Source organism: Rhamphochromis longiceps, linkage group LG8 (genome assembly GCF_057381845.1).
Source record: "Rhamphochromis longiceps isolate RC_006_pf linkage group LG8, R_longiceps_female_GT1.1, whole genome shotgun sequence".
Taxonomy (NCBI): Eukaryota; Metazoa; Chordata; class Actinopteri; order Cichliformes; family Cichlidae; genus Rhamphochromis; species Rhamphochromis longiceps.
In genome coordinates, this window is record NC_140564.1 from 22,284,441 (window position 1) to 22,303,809 (window position 19,369).

Below are 19,369 nucleotides of genomic sequence, written 5' to 3' on the forward strand. Positions count from 1 at the left end.
GCCATTACTGTGCATTTAGGTGACCATGATGAGACAGACAGACACAGTCTGGCTGGCTCAGATGCTGGCAGTTCTCACTGCAGTCTACCGGTAGCGTCTCCTTTCAGGCCAGGATAGACGAATGTCACCGAGCAGTGACTACGTTTATGGTAAAAGGCTTGCACCTATTTGCCACAGCAGATGCCCCCGATTTTCAGGAAGTGAATGTGTTTAATTGTAGGCAGGGACATTACTGGATATTCTTATGTAATTGCTACAGAATAATTTATGTTATACTTTGTTATTGCTACAGAAGAATATTTATTTTATTATTTTACATTTACAATGTTTTTTCCTGGGGACCCTGTGACGCTCCATTGAAGAGCCGTAGGCTGTGGATCTCTTAAGATCTCACTGTTGGGTTTGTAAGGCCATGTTACTCCTAAATTTCTATCTTGTTCAAAGAGAAGATATAAAACAAAGTTCTAAGCTATTCGACCTTAGTGTTCACCTTTTTTTAAAAAAAGAATAGATAAGAGAATCGATAAAGAATCAAATCGTTAAACAGAATCGAAATTGGAATCGGAATCGTGAAAATCTTATCAATACCCATCCCTAGCCCTAACCAAAAACAGGAGGAGGGAGGTTAAGTACACAAGTGTTTGTACTAAAGATTATTAGACTCCAGTTCCTCTAAAGAACCATTCCTATTTAATACGTAGATGTAAAAATGAAAATGATTTAAACATTATAATCAGCTGACCACTGATATTCAAAATTATTAACTAAAATATTAATAAAATTCTAAACTAAAATCTAAACCTAAAAGTTTATTTTATAGCTGCTAATAGTTGTAGCAGTCTCTGAAGCCTCTTCCAGTTAAAAGGGATTTTTCCTCCCCACTGTCACCAACTGCTTGCTTATAGAGGATGATCAGATTCGTGTTTATCTCTAATTATGTAGGATCTTTATGTTACAGTTTATAAAGGGGAACATTTGTGACTTGGCACTATACAAATTTAAAGGAACTGAACCGGATAGTGTTTTATGGAGAAAAAAGGAACATCTTGTTGCCACATGTAAGTTAAAATTTCTGATTATATAGAGCATCTTCAAAACCAAAGCTTTTGTGTGTTGTTCCCGGTCTGCAGTGGTGAGAATCTATTAAAAGTTGTCTCACTCAACAGACAGGAAAACCAGAATGCACTACGGGAAGAAGGCAAGATGCTTTGTTGGGAAGCCTTGGATCCTTGCATCCATGTGGATGTTACTTTGACACGCACCACCTACCTAACCTCTGTGTTGCAGACCATGTACACCCTTTCATGGAAATGGTATTCTCTGATGGCTGTGGCCTCTTTCAACAGGATAATGCAAAATAAGCACATGGTCGTAAGGTTGTGCCTGATCAGTTGAACTTGGACTTTATAATTTGGATCCTCGTTGGAAGAGAGCATCAAGCCAAGAAAAATACTTTAACAAAAGACTGTTTTGTCCACAGCTGTTCCCAAATAAGGATACATTTCAAAATTAAATTATGCTGTGAGAAAAACTCAATTTCTTGAAAATAGTGAATTTAGATTAAGTCAAGATTGCATTTACTAAGAGAAGATTTTATTTTCCTTTTCCTTTTTTTTTAGCAACCAAAACAGTAAAGTCTGGTTTTACTTTGGGGTGGTACGAGTCTGTAATTGTTACTTGTTGATGTTGTTGGTTTGAAGTTTATGTTTAGGGAGAGATGACGTCAAAGCTGTGTTGACGAAATTAAAAGATGAGGGAGTGATGTGGGGGAGGAAACGGTGAGCATCTCAGAGGCACAGGAGATCTAATCTTCCTTCTCAAAGGAGATGATATGTTTATTTATCATGAGGCGCAAGAGGAGGAAAGAATAATACCACTTTTGTAGCAGAAGCACAAGACACAGAGATGAAATGCTAAAAAATTATTTGATTCGTTGTTGTGTGTGAAAATGAGAAAAAGAAAACAGTTAAACAGCAAAGTTTCTGGGACATCTTTATAATAAAAGCACTATTTGGATAACATGTTTATCCAGTTTAAAGGCTGTTGGGTTAATTAGTGTTTAGAAACTTTCTGAATCAAAAGAAACTCCTGTAAACCCAAGTGTGTGTTTGTGGCACATTCACTCAGCTTTTTACAGACAACATCAAACAATACTGTTGTATTGGATTTAACTCGTAGCGCATTAAATCCTTACTGAGGTTGTTACTGTATGCTACTATACTATGAACTACACATCTTTTACAGTCAATTTGAGAAATACTGTACAGACAATGAAAATCCATGAGTCATTTTTTGCCTGCAAAACTAAAAGAAATGATTAAGAATTTTTGAAATGAAACTTTTAGAAGTTTAAATAGTATAATTTAAATGATGTGTCCCAGCCTAAAGAAATTTTTACTTCTTCAGAAACAAGCAAGGGCTAAATGCTAACACCTCGGCTCTGTGAAAAAGGGGTGATTTGACTTTTTCTTGTCAAGGGCAGGTTCCCAGGATCACATATGAAAAGGCACCTTTTCACCAGAAGATGGCGCCAAGTTATTGTGTCGCTGTTAAATCAGCTCAGGAGTGCCCTCCAGTGTGAATGTGACTTTGGCAAGTCCTTACATTATCCCAATTATTTAAGCCAACACAGATTAATAAGAAAACAAAGTGACATCAATGGAAGCAGGGTTCCTCTGGCACAAACAGCAGTGCTGATGTGAATTCATGAAACATGGCTCACAGGATATGACAGTAAAGGCTCTAGGCTGCAGTGATGGAGATGGCGTATGAGGCGCTCCATGTCACCACGTTAGTTTAAGATGATGCTGAAGTCTGCCAAGTAATTCGTTGATTCAGCTCTCTTGCTTGTATGGCCTGTTTTGTTCATATTTAATCTGCTGTAACCTTGTTGCTGCCTTTTAACCAGTGCTTCTTCTCTTGTCTCTCTACGCTCCATTCTTCTTCTGTGGATTGACTTCTGTCAGATTACATAAAGACGAGTCTGTGTGATCAATCTTTTTACCCACTCTCTTGGACATTGTTCTCCCCACATCTGATTTCTTCTCTCTGATTTATCCTGTCACTCCGTGCCTCGGGTGATTCCGTGTCATTGTTGTTGTCTACCGTCATATTTTCTGTTGTCAGTCCAGGACCCCGATGATAATGACACAACAAAAAGCTGACTGTACAGGACACTTGTAGCCCTCACTATCACTGCCTATATGTTGTTCTGCAGTTCCTTTTTCTGTATGATCTATCCATCACACTTTGAAAAACATGTCTGCCAGCTCTGGGCTTTTCCAACTCTCAGCACAAATGATCCTACCAGAATTGATTCTTCAATAGAGGTCATATTGAGCTGGTATTAAGGAGAGACGACATGTATTGTCTGTATAGTCAAATTAACAAAAGACAGCCTGTAGTCCAAGCCCATTTTGGTTGACCTCCAGAGGTAAATAAATGGATAGAAAACACAATTAGCATCAGTTTGAGGAGAATGATGACAAATCGTATTTGAGGATCTCAAACTGGTCAATGACAACCTCCTGTTGTAGCTCCATACATCAGCTGATACAGCCCTTCCTCCCACCAGTAAGAGATGACACTCAACTGTTGAAGTGCTTTAAACGGCCAGTGCTGCCAGATGATTGCGTTTATGGATAACCTCATTGATTGTTCTCCATTCAATTACTCCCTCAGAGGTGAGAGATAACTCAGTTAAGAGGCTCCGGCCTTGTAAGAGGTCACTCTGAATTAGGATGTGAGCTTTCTATGCCAAAGTGCTATCAGGCAGATTTGACTTGTAAGCATTTTGACTGCTCTGCGTTTGATTCTTCTAGTGATAGTTTAAGAGAACACTGGGAGCCAAAAAGTCATGCTAATAGCGTTAGGCGGTGGCCCTCCCTAAAAAGAAAGTTAGCAACAGAAAGAAAAGGAAAGGAGTGGGAACTGTGGGCCGTCTGAGCTGACGTTTATCTAACGTCCTTGAGATGAGCTGTAGAGATAAAAACAAGAGTCCTTCATTGCAGACCGTCAGCCACAGAGAAAAAACAATGTCTGAATTGTGTCTGCGTGTCCTTGAAGATGCTAAAAATCACAAAAAAAATCTTCTCTGCACTGAGAAGCTTTCAGTTATCTGCTGAATGTGTGCCAGTGTGAGGGAAGCTGACAAGAAGCCAGGCAGTGTTTGCAATATAAGAAAGTGTACTTTCATAGCAGCAATTGAAATATCCTATTTTGTAATCTATAGTTTCCACCCTGGACTCCCTCACCGCAACTTCACAGCACCCCTAATTACAGCTTAACTGTCCCCCATCTTTCAAACCTCCTTTTACTTTGTAATCTGATCGTAGTATCACCTTACCAAAGGTGTAGATGGCATTACACACCTATTTTTCAAGTATGGGTGGTCTTCTCTTCCAGAAGTGCAGCAAACAGACCTTTATGTGTGAAATACATTCAGTGGCTCTTTAAGGAAGCTTTTATCCTGTGTAACCAAAGCCCAGCGGACAAAGTTGAAACAAACAGTGGGTGTCTGTTCAGTCTCAGACTGCACCATATACAGCATGTGTCTGAAAACACTTGCCTTTGCCCTTTTCATGAAGCCCTGGCTCATGACTTCATTTGTGCAGCAAGAAGAGAAGGATGAACCCAGACAGTTTGCGATTAACCTTTTCCACATATCAGTGGAGGTGACAGATCTGTTAGCTGCACATTTTTCACATTCATTCCCGTTCATTGCTGAGCTGAATATTTCGCACCTAATCCATCATGCGCATTAAAACCGAGTAAAGTCCTTCATCGCTGCCGATCTTCCATGAGAAGAAAAAGACAAAGATAAGCGAGAAATACCTATAACCCTATAAAAACATGACAAAACAAAGGACTGAGACTGTGTGATGTTTATAATATCAGCAGAACTTGCAGTTGTTCCTTTAGTATTTTTTAAGATATAAAAGGTAACATAAGTATGGTTGAGCAGGGTCACCAGATTCCTACAAACAAGAAGTAAGAAATCCAAGGTGGGATGGTCTCAGATTTTGACATTTAGTAGTTAAATACGTGCAAACTGTGGGTAAGGGTCTGGCATTGATCATGTCTTGTATTTGCATTTCCAGACTTAAAGCTAAAAGTGTGTTTTTGTAGTCTTATGTTATAGTCTTTGCACACTTGCATATTCCCTTTTCCATCCTGATTACTGTTAAAGCTATTATTTCAACTGCTAATCTGTCTGATCATCATCTGTGGGTCTGCATTTAAAGATCAGCACATCTTCTTTTTTAGCCGCATGTTTCTTACATTTACTTTTATAAACATGGGACAGATGGGACAAGGGATAGAAAATGGTCTGCAGCACATCACCATGGCTTTTGAGGGCTGTGAAGAAGTATTTGCCTCCTTCATGATTTCTTTGATTTTGCCAATAAACAAATTTTAATACTACACAAAGATAACCAGAGTAAATACTAAATACAGTTTTTAAATAATAATTTAAATTGTTAAGATAAAATAAACGATCCCTTGTGTGAAAGAGTAATTGCCCTCCAAACTTAACAACTAGTTGTGCTATCCTTGGCAGTAAGAACTGCCATCAATAACTGGCAGTGAGTCTTTCACATCGCTGTAGAGGAATTTTGGCCTACTCGTCTTTGCAGAAATGTAAATTCAGCCAGACTGGAGGGTTTCCCAGCATACGCAGCCTGTCTAATGTCGTACCAAAGGATCTTAATCAAAGTAAAGACTTTGACTAAATCACTCCAGAACTTTCATTCTGTTTTTTGAATCATTCAGACTTGCTGATGGACTTTCAAGTATGCTTCAGGTCATTGTCCTGTTGCGTATTCTGAGTGATCTTAAGCTTCAGGGCACAAACTAATGGCCGGAGATTATCCTTTCGGATATTCTGGAGGAGATTAGAATTCATGGCTCTATCAATTACATCACGCATTCCAAAAAAATTTAGTTAATTACAGTGAATTTGTGATTTAACAAGGCATTACTTCTTCACTTTACTTCTTCATTTACTCTGTTTTTTTCTCTCCTTCTGCTTTTTTCAGCTGCTCCTAATAAAGGAGTGGCCACAAAGGATCGCTGCCTCCATCTCCCCCTATCCCTAGCATCCTGTCACACCAACCCTCTGCATGTCCTTCTTAACTACATTCATGAATGTCCTCTGTGGGCTTCCTCTTTTCCTCCTGCCTGGCACCGTGGTCTACAATATCCTTTGTCTAATATAGCCACTATCCTTCCTCTGCCCATGTCCTCACACACCTCTGTTCCTCTAATGTATTCATTCCTAATCTTGTCCATCCTGGTCACTCCTAGTGAAAATGTTAACACATTCAGCTGCCTCTTGTCTTTTTGTCATTGCCACTGTCTCCACACCATACATTGTTGCAGGTCTCTCCACCATTTTGAAAGCTTTTCCTGTCACTAATCAACCCTTGCATTCATCTCCACCCACTCCCTGCACTCACTTCTTCACTTCGCTTGTGCATTATATAGCTGACCCTAGATATTTGACCTCATCCACCTTCACTACATTTACTCCTCACATCTTCATCTTTCCATTTATCTCCCTCTCATTCACACACACGTATTCTGTCTTCCCTCTACTGACTCTCATTCTCCTTCTCTCCCCTGCATACCTGTCCTGGTACTCATACATCAGCTCCTGATTCTCACTTCTGATCTTCCTGTTTGATTTGGCCGAGATCTGACATCAGATCCTGACTGGGGGAAAATAAAAGACTACACTATACAGTACTTAAAATCAGAGCCAGTGATCATCCAGCTAATTTATGTAGACAGAAAAAGGCAATGTGTAAATTAAAATGGTAATGATGCTGTCAGGCTTTAAAGGCAGATAAACCAGAACCCTGGCATTTAACTGTCATCTTTTTGATTTTAACAGAAAAATCAAGAAGGAAAATTGCCTTATAATGCATCACATACTCTCTCTCTCCTACACACACACACATGCCCAGAAACCCCTCCTTCCCGCTTCAGCCAGTTTGCCTTCCTCTGCTCTAACCAAGCTCCCTCCGTCTTTGGTTCAGCCTGCTGGAGCTACTTTTACATTTAAAACAGTAAGAGCTAAACTCACCCTCAGCTTTTATGTGAATGGAGATGATTATTAACCACTGTGGTGTAATTTTGTGGTGAAGACTGTATTTCTCTGCATACAGGGAGTACCACATCTTGCTGGTTGATGATTCAAATGCTGATCCAGCAAAAGTCTGCCAAAAAAGGTGAGGTGGCTACAATAAAAGATGAGTAACTGTGAAAATTGTTTTGAGGGAATTATTACTAAAAGATTGGAATGAATCATTAGGGCACTAGAAAGACCACGAGACTTGACTTTCTCCTGTTTTTTCTTACAATTTTGTTGTGTTTTGATTAAGAAGCTATAATGTTAGATTAGCCTGTTTAGCAAGTTACTCAGCTTTGCTAGCAAGTTCGGTTACCTGGTTGCAGATTTAGTTAGCCGACTATTTTGTAGGTTATTACACTACCGTAATTTCACAAATGTTGTTTGTAATAATTCAAATATTTAAAAAGTGTGTACAATATATTTGGTGACTCCCCCTCCCCCCCCCAAAAAAGAAAACCCTATCTGAAACTTTGACATCTTATTTTAGCATTAGCATAAAGTTAGCATAAATCCCTTAAACTCCTGTTAGGAAATTTTTATTTTAGTCTGTATGCAGCAAAAATATTTTCTTTTTCCTGAATAAGTTTTTTTTTTCTAACATGTGGATCTTCTTCAGCAACTAAGAACCAAATTAGTAGTTGGAAGAGCATGCTGTGTGGGTCCAAATATTACTATTTTAATTTAAATTCTTTTGTTTAATGAAAGACAGTTTAGTTCTCTAGCTAGGCAAGGCACAGTTATAGGAGCTAAAAACATAAACACAGATATGTGAAAATATTTTTTAAAAAGACTAAAAACCTGTCAGATTTTCTTTAACTACATAGTTTTAAAAAATATATATTTCTATTTATTTTACAGGCACATGGGGTTTGAAGTCTCTCTGAGTTCTGGTTGGAATAACAGGAAGGATCGAAAGGAATCAAAGCACAAAGCAAGGGGGTAATAAGATTCATCACAATACTGAGAATGGTTTTTTAAATGAATTTGATCCTGTGCTCTAAGGCTGTTTAAATTACTCAACCAAGTAAAATACTAAAATCCTAGATCATAGTTTGGATGATATGACGGCTGAGTGATATGACATAAAGATCATTCATAAGTCGTCTTTTAAAATTAGAGCAATTTTACTGTTCAAGCTGTTTTTTACTCAGACTCGTAACAAAATGTGCAAAACGGCAGCTGCTGTTGGTTCAGGAATTTCTTAATCATCTGTTCACATGAACTAATGCCACATATGCAGCACTGCAGGTACACAAGCATGAGTTTATGAATGAAATTGATTATGTATGCAATGTTACACAATATTAATATAAGCGATATAATTTTATTCTTTATCTTTTTTGAAAATATACAAACCTACGTTTTCCCCTCACATTTAATTATGTGAATAACCACAAATGCTCAGCATATTTTTAAGACAGAGGGTCTGTGTTACCTTATTACCTTAAGGTATTTTATATATTTCTCCATTAATTTTCTTCAGTTTATCCAATTTGGGGACTTTTCCCACTCGTAAAAAAAACAGTTAAAATATCTTTTTTATCACAGTACTTCTCATTTTCCCTTCGTGGAAGTCCAAACCTCTTTACTTGGCCTCAAAATTTTTAATAACTATGAGAACGCCTGCATAGATAATAGCATGTCGTAAATTTTGAATGTTAAGAGAAATATTGCTACGCCTATTACACAAGGTATTTCCAGCTATATCTCAGGATTATATAACCATAATGTACCTGTCTTGACTTTTTCAAGGTAGGCAAACAAACTCTTTAAGCTAGAGGCTCGTGTCCATATCAAACTGTGCGCTTCATGCTGTGTCATAGTGAGTGTTTTGACATCTTTGAGTGGATGGCTCATAAAGTGACCCTGGAAATACCCCGTGGGCTTTGCCTCTTAAAGGCAAGGTACAGAGATAAGAAATGCTGATGGTTTAATTTAGTTTAACTACACCGCTGTTGTTTTCCTTGGGAAAAATACGTGGTCATTATTTTATTTATGTACGTTAGCTTAGACATGGTTTTTTTCTGCCGGCTGTTGTCACTGTTTTCTTCTTTTTTATTCCATCCTCATTAGCGTTGGTGTAGTGCCCCGACAAACCTGCCTCTTGCTTCTTTGATCTTATGAATTCTTGTTTGTTGTTGACTTATTCGCTCTGGGACACAGCGTGGAAGCAATTCTCGTTCTTCTGTCTAAATGCCAGGGCAAGGGGTTGTTAGTTACATTTAAGATAATGCCTGGTTTGAGTCCAGGCAGGGAGCATGGGATGCATGCTTTCCCTCCTTTAATTCAGCTTTCTACTGTGTATATAACGTGTATCTCATCAAGAAGAAACGCGCTCCAAAAATAAGAGCAGTCTCAGCAATCTACAAACTTTTAACAGTTCCCGTTTAAGTTAATAGCTGTTGACTGTTTCATGCTCAAAGTTAGATTTTGGGTTGAGCATCACTTTTACAGCTTTGAAGGAAACCACTAACCTTCACATCCACAGCTTGAAGCCTTCTCAGATAGGCATGTACAACCCCAGTTCTTTTACTAGCTGTGTAGGAAGCAGGAGGCGGCGGGTCTGGGTCTGGGAGACATCTGGGGAAAGCTTTCAGTGTGGCACTATAAGTAACCGGGGGCGTGGAGCTGTACATTTAGGGACTAGGTGGCTTTACATGAAGACATAACTGTGAGGTTTATTTTCTTGTCCTCCCACCATAGAATTAAGAGATTTTATGGAAGCAAAAAAGTGTTGACAGCAGGCTCTGGTCTGGTGCATATGTGTTTAACAAATGTGGATGGCGTGTTTATCACAAAGTCTGGCCATAATCACAGAAAGGTAATTATCTAAACAGATGTTCATTCACACCTTTCTTTAAGTGTGAAAATACGGCTCTGTTTTTTATTTTGAAATAAATATTTTCGGATTGGAGGATTGCTGATCATCAGACCCAAATATGCTCCTTAAAAATCTTTTGCTGAGGAACCTTTTATCAAGACCCGTGGGAATAAAGCTTAAATATAAAGACCCAGGTTCTCTGTTCAGATTAGGGCTGTGATACAAGTAAGCATAATGAGTCTGTGTTGAAGCGGCACTGAGTCCACATTACTCTGTTTGACAAGAATCTACAGTTTTCCTTGTGATTTTGATCATGTAATATACTGAAATGTCTATTGTGCTTGAGTGTTTGATTTAGTGCAGAAAAACACATGGATTTGATGCAAAATGCAAATAATATTGGGAACCTCTCATCAAAACGGAACTCTCAAGCTTAAAATATTCGGAATATTTTGAGTTATTTTTGCTTCATTCTTTGCTTTGAGTCAAGAAGATCAGTTAAAACTATTGTATATGTATCTTGCTATGCTTAAGTGAGACGTGTGCCTACATTAATTACATTAGGTTGTTGTTTTTATGTTTAAATTTGCTGTACACTGCATGCGTATCCTGGCTGATCATGAGTTAAAAAATGAGCAATGTGAAGGATTGTCCCAGTTTCATGCCGTCGGTAAGGTTCGTGTTTGGGTAGTGGTGATACTGTGCTACTGGGCCTCCAAATGGTACATTACACAACATGGCCAGATGTGCAGGTTTGGAGGGCACGTGACTCTTAATGAGACATTCAGAACTTCTTTTCTTCATGGTGAGACATTAGGAAGGAAGAATATTGAGTCTTATGTTAGCAGCTGGACATTTTTTTAATGTGTCATACTTACTGAATGTGACAGTGTGTCACTGTGTTTATTATTACATAGCGTTAGTGGGAAATTCTTCTGGCATGGAATCAGTATGTGTGTGTGCGTATAGAGCCCTGCATTTGAACTTGTATAATAGGTGGTGTATATTATATCACATTTTATCTGGGCTGTTGAAGTGACGCATTCTGAAAAATATAGAAAACCTCTAATTGTCTCAGTTATCAGCATATTTGTGAGTGAATTGCTGTGTCATTCAGTGTACAATGGTATAAAACAGCCAAAAGCTTTGGCAGCTTTCTAAAAAGAATATTCTTAATTAATAATCTTTTCTGAGAACTACCTATAACAAATACCATGTCAGAATCCATTTCTAAGATTATATCAACATCAAAACTAAAAGCTGATTAAATTAGAACTATGTAAAGTTGAAATTGACATAGTTCGTCATACTTGGAAGTTTTTACCCCTCAGTTGTAAAAGGCTGATGAGGTATTGTTTATATTCAGTTACACATACTCAAAATACACTGACAATTCAATTCAATTTTATTTATATAGCGCTAAATAGGGCTGTTCGATATAACGATATATATCGGATGACGATATAAAAACGTCTATCGTTTCATTTTATGCTATCGTTTGTTTTGTGGTGTCGCAAAATAAACTGTTTACAGCAATACTTTTTCATCATTTTGATGGTCACTGTAGTGGCTATATTAATTTCTTAAAGTTCTCTCTTTCTCTTATATTTTATATAACCACACTACGGATGGACAAGCGCCTGTTTTTATGCGTTGTGGTTAGCAACAACGACGGTAACACCGTCGCGTGTCCGCTTGTTTATGGTCCACATAAACCTTTCACAATAAAGCTCAATATCCTGTTGAGACTTTTCAAAATAAACCGAATCACGTGAAAGAGCAGATTATTTACGGATGAGAATTAAAAAAGAGTCGCCAGGTGCTAAAAAATAGACCTTAGACTCAAACGTTAGAACAGGCTTTTCCCCGCAGCACGCCGTGTAATAAATACTCACAAAGAAAACAGCGGCCTTTACAACTTATGTCTAAAAATGTATAGTTTCATGCATCGGTTAAAACACTCGACTCGAGCTACATGACACACAGCTGGAAACACTTCCCGCAAGACGAGCTGCCCGAGAATTCACAGAATTTACAGAAAATGTTAAATTTTTGTGATTTATATTGCTATCGGGACGATAGATGTCTTATATCAGGATATGAGAATTTGGTCATATCGCACAGCCCTAGCGCCAAATCACAACAACAGTCGCCTCAATCAATTATTATACTCAAATTATGTATGAAGCATGTAATAGTCACTTGCAGCGTGGTGTCCTGAAGATTACAGATGAAAGATATAGTGCCTTAACCCATTTGATTTGTCTTTTGATTGATTGATTTTTTTGTAATTTATTTTCTTGTGACATAAATGAACCAAGTAAAGATAAAGCTTTAAAGAATTGCTTTTTTGATGAATGCTCTATTCAGCGAGGTAAAATAAATTATTCCATATATCAGCAGTTCCAGCACAATCTCAGTCATGTTCCCGTGTCACATCTCTGTCTCCTCTTGTCATGTACAGTTACAAGTAGTAGAGCAGGAGCTAGATTGTTTGAATACAAACTCTTCTTAGGAAGCCTCTAAAGTCAGGCACATCACATGCAAAGTTTGCCCCACAGAAGTCTAGATCTTTAAAACTTTACTTACTTTAGGCGTCTGCAGCCCTAGATTTGAGCAAATGGGTGTCTTCGGCTTAGAGGTTTTTTGGGGTTAGGTAGAGTATTTAGTAGTAGTGCATAAGTGAAAAAAAGTGCTCTTCTCCTTTTCTTCTCTTTACCCACATGTCCTGGAGTTAGATGGCGTCCCTGAGCCTGGTTTAACCAGACATCTCTTCCTGTAACAGGAAGCTCTTCCTCACTGTTGTCACCAGGTGTTTACTCACAGGGGATTGTCTGATCTATTGTGTTTTCTCTCTAATATTGTAGGCTCTTTACTTCACGATAGAAACCACTTTGAGACAAAGTTTGTATTGCTGGCACTATATACACAAAACTGAAATTAATTTAATTGAAAATAAAATTTTAGATTTATATTAAAACCTCTTAAAAAAGCTGCCTTTGGTATTTACAAGTTGCACTGTCAGTTTTGTGACTGAAAGGCGTGGACACAGGTATTTTTATGGCTAGCTTTATTGCAGCCTTCCAGAAATTTTAGGAGGAAAATATTTAAATGACTCACACAAACAGGATTTACTAAGGTTTGCGGCACACAGTTTACTATAATTTGCACCAACTTTAACACAAAAAGGCCTGTCTTAGTTTTTTCGCCTTATGTGGTTGTGATAGCTGCCGGTGGGGGTTTTGAAATTGGAGATGTTATCAGAACTAGTGGGTAATTGCCGATTGTGGATGACTCAAAGCTGTGAGCTCTCTCCTGTAGCTCTTCACGGAGTTTGGAGCCGAGTCCCACATATTTCTGGTCTTCAGTAATACTGGTATATTAATGTAGCAGAACTGACTGAACTGAACTTGACGTGGGGTATTGGAGGGAGGGACAAGAAAAATCTCAATAAAAGATGCGTACGAGGATATAACTTGCATCTTCATAGGCAGCCGGGTTACAAGTGACCAAGTTACCGTGAGCACAGACGTTTGCATTTTTTTCAGGCTGTTAGTCACATTTCTACACAGAGATCAGTACACATGTCTGTGTATTTTATCTCAGAAGTGCGCACACAAAAAATAACTTTGTTGTAGTCTTTTTTCTCCCTTCCTTCCCCCCCTCTTCCCTTTAGAGCTTCTCTTTAGATCTTGGAATTCAGTTGCCTCTCATTGACTGAAATCTCATGAAACGTCATGCTATTTCAAAACTTCTTACATAAATCCCATGCGACAGGTCTGCCTGTTTTTGGCTCATTAATTTGTTCTACTCTCTGCCAATTGCTGATCACCATTGAAATGAACTGTGTTCTTTTTCCGTACCCATCAAAACATTTTTTAATTGCAATATCATGCTGATATGTACTGCTTAGTACATTTGGGTCTCAACAGCTTACATTAATATGATAAAATGGTGCCATTATTGAACATCAATGAATGGCTTTACTTCAGCTAAACTTAAATGTAAATTATCATTGGATTAGGGATAAAAGGTTAATGCACATATACTTGATTTTCAGCACTTACGCCAACATTAATTTCTAGCAATTAGATTTAAGAAAATGATAAGTCAGTGTTTTTATCCATTTCTAACACATATTTAAAAACTACTTTGCTTACTTTGAATGCCTAAGCAGCACTTACTGCTCTGTGATCCACACTCTGCTGTCATGATTTGTCTGGCCGGACTCAAATGCAGGACTCAGGAATGAAAGTGCGGTGAGTTTATTTACAGTGCTGGTGTAGATAGTGCTATATACAAAGTCTTTTTGAAGTGCTTGGTTTAAGAGTCCAATATGTACAAAATCTAATGGAAGGAAGGTTCTGTGAATCAAAATCCCCGAACAGAATCTCCTAACTCCGCCAAGTAACAAACAGTCTCGGAACTCCGCTGGGACGTCCTAAGCACATAAAGAAGCACATTAGAGGTCTTCGGCCAGTTCACAGAGCCTTACAAAGAGACAAGATGAAGAATACCACAGTTAGATAACACTCAGGTGAATTCTGAAGGTCAGGTCCTACCTTAAATAGCAAACAGGTGAATGGCAGTTTTCTGTGTGAGAACAGCATTTTTATATGCATCTTTTTCTGCATTGTGTTATGTATTTCATGCAGCTAGTAATATCAGATAGCCAATATATCAATCAGACTTTAATGCGGAGTGCATTCATTACCATAATAGGCAAATAAATATATTGTATATTGTTGTAAATTAACAAATCAACGTTGAATGGCTTTTCGTTTTTAAGGTGTAATATAAATTACGATGGCAATTACACTTAGGCGTTCCATCTGCTTCATTACTCTTCCCTTTGTGTACTAATATTGAGGATGTGTTTGGACATGAGCTACAAGGCACAGCTATCATTGAAGGATGAAAGTGTTGTTATTGTGAAGAAATACACTATTTGATTACCATGTATAGGAAAGACAAAGTACTTGCCTGTGATTTATTTCGAATCAGGAGGTAGGTGTGCATTCTGCAGAAGAGCTAAGTGCTCATACCCATCTGTGCAAACAAATGGAGCTAAACAAAACACATAGTGAGTACAGTAGAAGAGTGTGTGGCGTCTTTATATGTAAAATAAAAGCTGAGCAATTCATTCTGCGTGTCAGGAAAAGAGAGACAAATTGAGAGATATACAAAAATGGAAAGAGTAAGAAATCATTTTTTTCCTACTCTGTATTATCAGATTCTGGCAAGAAGAGCTCTGTGCTGAACTTAGTTTGTCTTCAAATTGAAAATAATATGTCAAAGGCAGGAAAAAGTGTGTTAGTTATGTACATTTGTAATCCTGGAGGGCATGTCAAGAGCATATGTGTCAAGTCCTGTTCCTCAGAGTATCCTTTTGTCCTTCAGGTGGATGTACAGCAGTGAGTTAAACGAATTTGCTTGCATTATACAAAGTTTTGGAACTTTTTTATTTGCTTTTTTTGTTTCAGGAAGCTCATTTTATCTTTAATGCACATATTGTGGTTGTATTATGTCAGTAGCACCATGGTTGACTATATGTTTTCAAATAGAACAATAAGCTAAATTGCAGTAAAGGTTATAAGGAATGTGTAAAAAACCTTTGTGGCCTTATTCAGGCCAAAGTGTAATATATATATGGCATGCACAATGTTTAATTTTCTGAGCAATTCCACCTCCTTTTAGAAGATCCCTGTAATGGCTTTTCATGTGACCTGTAGCACTAATGAAAAATGCCAAGTTAACCAACCGATAAATCTATGTGAGAAGACAGTGTGCCGTCACTCCCTAAACCATGTTTGATAGAAGTAGAAGTAATGATGTTTCTTTTTAGTTTAGGACATAGAAAAGACAGGGAGAAGGATTAAAAGGGGAGCAAAAGAGACAAACTGGAGCACAGGCCAGCAGGGGAATGGGGGCAGCCATACTCGGTTATGGTAGAAGCAGCGAATCCTGGAGGGAGTAAACCTTTAGTTTCTTCTTTTGTCTCTGACTTCATTTGTTACCCTTGGCAGCTCGAAAAGAGATGACATAACCACCTTAGTGTTCAATGAATCAATGTAGATATTTGCCTTTTAAGTTTGCATGCATGACCCAAAGCTTTCTGTTCTCTCCACAGGGAGTAAGAGGACGTGTATGTTGCCTCTTGCTGTAGTTTTTCCACCACTACCATGAGCTGGAGTTTTCTGACTCGCCTGCTGGAAGAAATCCACAACCATTCTACATTTGTGGGCAAGATCTGGCTCACCACTCTCATTGTTTTCCGCATTGTGCTAACAGCCGTAGGAGGAGAGTCAATCTACTACGATGAACAAAGCAAGTTCGTCTGCAACTCAGCACAGCCAGGCTGTGAGAACGTATGCTACGACGCCTTCGCTCCACTCTCACACGTCCGCTTCTGGGTCTTTCAAATTATCCTGGTGGCCACCCCTTCAGTTATGTACCTGGGCTACGCTGTCAACAAAATTGCTCGGGCAGAGGAGAAGGCAGAAAGTGGGGGAGTGAATGGATTTACCCAGAAGAAACCCAAGAAGCACTATCTTGCAGGCAGAAAGCAGCACAGGGGCATTGAAGAGGCTGAGGATGACGACGAGGAAGACCCGATGATCTATGAAGTGGCAGAGGTGGAGAACGACGATTGTGAAGCAGAAAAGGGAGGCAGCTGTGATAGAAAAGAAAAAGCCAAAGTACGCCATGATGGGCGTCATCGTATCAAAGAGGATGGATTGATGCGCCTTTACGTCGTCCAACTCCTGTTGCGCTCCTTGCTGGAGGTTGCTTTCCTCTGTGGTCAGTATGCCCTCTATGGCTTTTCCGTTCCTGCCACCTATGTATGCAAAGACCAGCCCTGTCCTCATAAGGTGGACTGCTTTGTATCGCGACCAACTGAGAAGACAATCTTTCTCCTCATCATGTACACAGTCTCCCTGCTCTGTCTAGCACTCAATATATGGGAGATGCTTCACCTGGGCATTGGTACCATGTATGAGATAATACACTCCCGCAAGACGGAGCTCCCCAATGAGGAGCTCTACGGGCTGGCAAGAGGACAAGGCCGTCTTAACGAGGTGAGATTGAGTGAGGAAGACTACAGCTCTTACCCATTTTCTTGGAATGCACCAGCGCCTCCACCTGGGTACAACATCGCCGTCAAACCTTCTCTAGGGAACCACAACCAACCACTACCCATCACTGATCTCACTAATGCCAAGCTGGCATGTCAGCAGAATCACGTGAACATTCCCCAAGAGGAGCGTCAACAGAACGGCATTAATGATGAAAACCAGTGCAGAGTTGGGAAGGGAGATGCACCCAGGGCTGTTCATAAGGACAGCGGTAGACCTCAGAAAATCCTGGAGGGTGATAATCAGACCTACATCCAGCTGCAGAGCCACACTAACAACCGCAGCAAGCCCCACCGTGAACGTAAACACCGGCAGACCAACAGACACGCCTCCAGCAGGGCAGATACAGACAGAGGCAGCAGCAGCACCAGCAGTAGCAGCAAATATGGAGTCATAAAGGGTTCAGAGTGGATTTGAAACACGACTATGTAAAACAGCTTACCTATTTAGCTCAGTTCAGTGGAAAAGCTTTGTATAGCAGGAAAATAATATCTTGAATACCTTTTGCGCTAAGATTTTGGTACCCTGTTTTTGTTTACCTTCTTTAAGCAGAGACTTTAATGCTGCAATTGAAAGTGCCTTACTTAAACCATCTAAAAGCAGCTTCATTCAAACTGAGCAACCCTTTATGTTACAGAGTTAATGTTTTTTTCATTGCCATCCACAGTTAAAGATTTGAATAATTTTGCTCATGAATATTCAAAATTGTTCTTCAGTTTCTTTTTGGTGTAGATCGTTTTCCCACAAGCAACAAAAAGGCTGTTTTCACATATGTACTGCAGCCCTAAACCGTATCAATCATTAGATATTGTCTTTAACATGCCAGTTCTCTAGTAAAAAATGCATGATGTTTAATTGTGCAAAATCAAGAATAGAGAAGCGAATATTCTGCTGAGTTCACAGGTAATGAGTGGTCATCCTGTTTCCTGCCTCCTGCACGCTATAGTCAGGCAGTGCCCTCCTCACGACCACAGGGAGTTTTTCCGATAGTCTAAATGCAGCTGACTGGAATGTCCTGCTGTCTGTTTTATGTAAGTTAAAACAACAATGTCCTGGTCTAATTCTGATGATTTGTTTTTAGAAGTTGTGTTTGAAAACAGCTGACAAAAAAATAACAGACAGTATGTTTCAGCTGGTAATTTCACCATATTTTCTTTTGGTATTTTAAAAACATTCCCACTATTTTTTTAGAAAGAAAAGAGAGGTTTTCGTTATTGTTTCGAGAGGCAAGTTTAAAAAAAAGTCATATATTATAGTACAGGTATTACCTTTTTTTTAACATACTTTATTTTTTCAACCATTCATCCAGTAGTATACATTAAAAAGAACGAGTGTATCAAGCTTTTTATATGCTTCATTTGTTTCTTTCTTTTATCAATCTTTTACTTGGATTTCCATATTTTCAGTCTGAAAGGCCATTTGTCATTTGTTGTTACTGTGTTTGGTTTTGTTAAAAAATATTTTTAGGAACAAAAAGTGCATGTTTTGAATAAAGAGTTTGTATTTGTCTCATAATCTTTGTCTTGTTTTCAATGGTTTGATTGTCAGTCTAGAATGAAAACTATATTATTAATTTAATGCTGAATATTTGAGCATGTGGGTAATTTACACTGGTAGTCAGCTTAAGCTTGCATTGCCCTCTGCTGGGCACAAAGAGGGAATAATATAATAGTTCTATGTCTCTTTCAGTGGGATCCCTGTAGATAAAACTTACCAAAATTTTTCTGTGTCTATATTTGAAATCTGTCATATGTTGGAAGTTTTATTGAAAGAAAAACTCATCACTGAGAAATCTAATATATTTTGTGGTGAAATATTTAGTTTATGGCTCCTTAAAACTAACATGGCAAGTAGAATTTAACATACCGTAGTCAAAAATGAATCTTGGGGATTCTCTCTGGAAATGTGTTTAACCAGTGATTGTAGTTTTTTGTAGTCATTGTGTTTGACCCGCTGATATGCTGATAATCAGTTGCAATAAGTGTCAGATCAAGCATCAACTAAACAGCTAAGTTGCTTTTCATTAATTGTTATTGTCTGTTTTCTTGAATTTCATAAGTTATTTGTCTTATTTTCTTTTTCAAGGGCCAAAATTGATAACCAGGGTGCTTTTGTATTGGGTTCAGGATACTGTACCAGTGACTGTAAGAACCTTACCATTAACTCATTATATATTTCATATATATTAAAAGGTATATTTGAAAATGAAAGCCAGGGCTCACGTTTCAGTCAACAGGTTATGTGGAGGGCAGCGTCAGGAGCAAACAGTCTTTTCTT

At 38.5% G+C, this 19,369-nt stretch overlaps 1 protein-coding gene across 1 annotated transcript; it reads left to right on the top strand.

Moving 5' to 3' along the window:
• The first annotated feature begins 6,984 nt into the window (after nt 1-6,984).
• On the top strand, nt 6,985-19,154 carry LOC146663638 (gap junction gamma-1 protein-like). The gene is made up of 4 exons (XM_085416491.1): nt 6,985-7,070; nt 7,170-7,232; nt 7,994-8,074; nt 16,087-19,154. The coding sequence occupies exon 4, from the start codon at nt 16,139-16,141 to the stop codon at nt 17,507-17,509; it is 1,371 nt and encodes a 456-aa protein (XP_085272617.1). The 5' UTR covers nt 6,985-7,070; nt 7,170-7,232; nt 7,994-8,074; nt 16,087-16,138; the 3' UTR covers nt 17,510-19,154.
• The last annotated feature ends 215 nt before the right edge of the window (nt 19,155-19,369 follow it).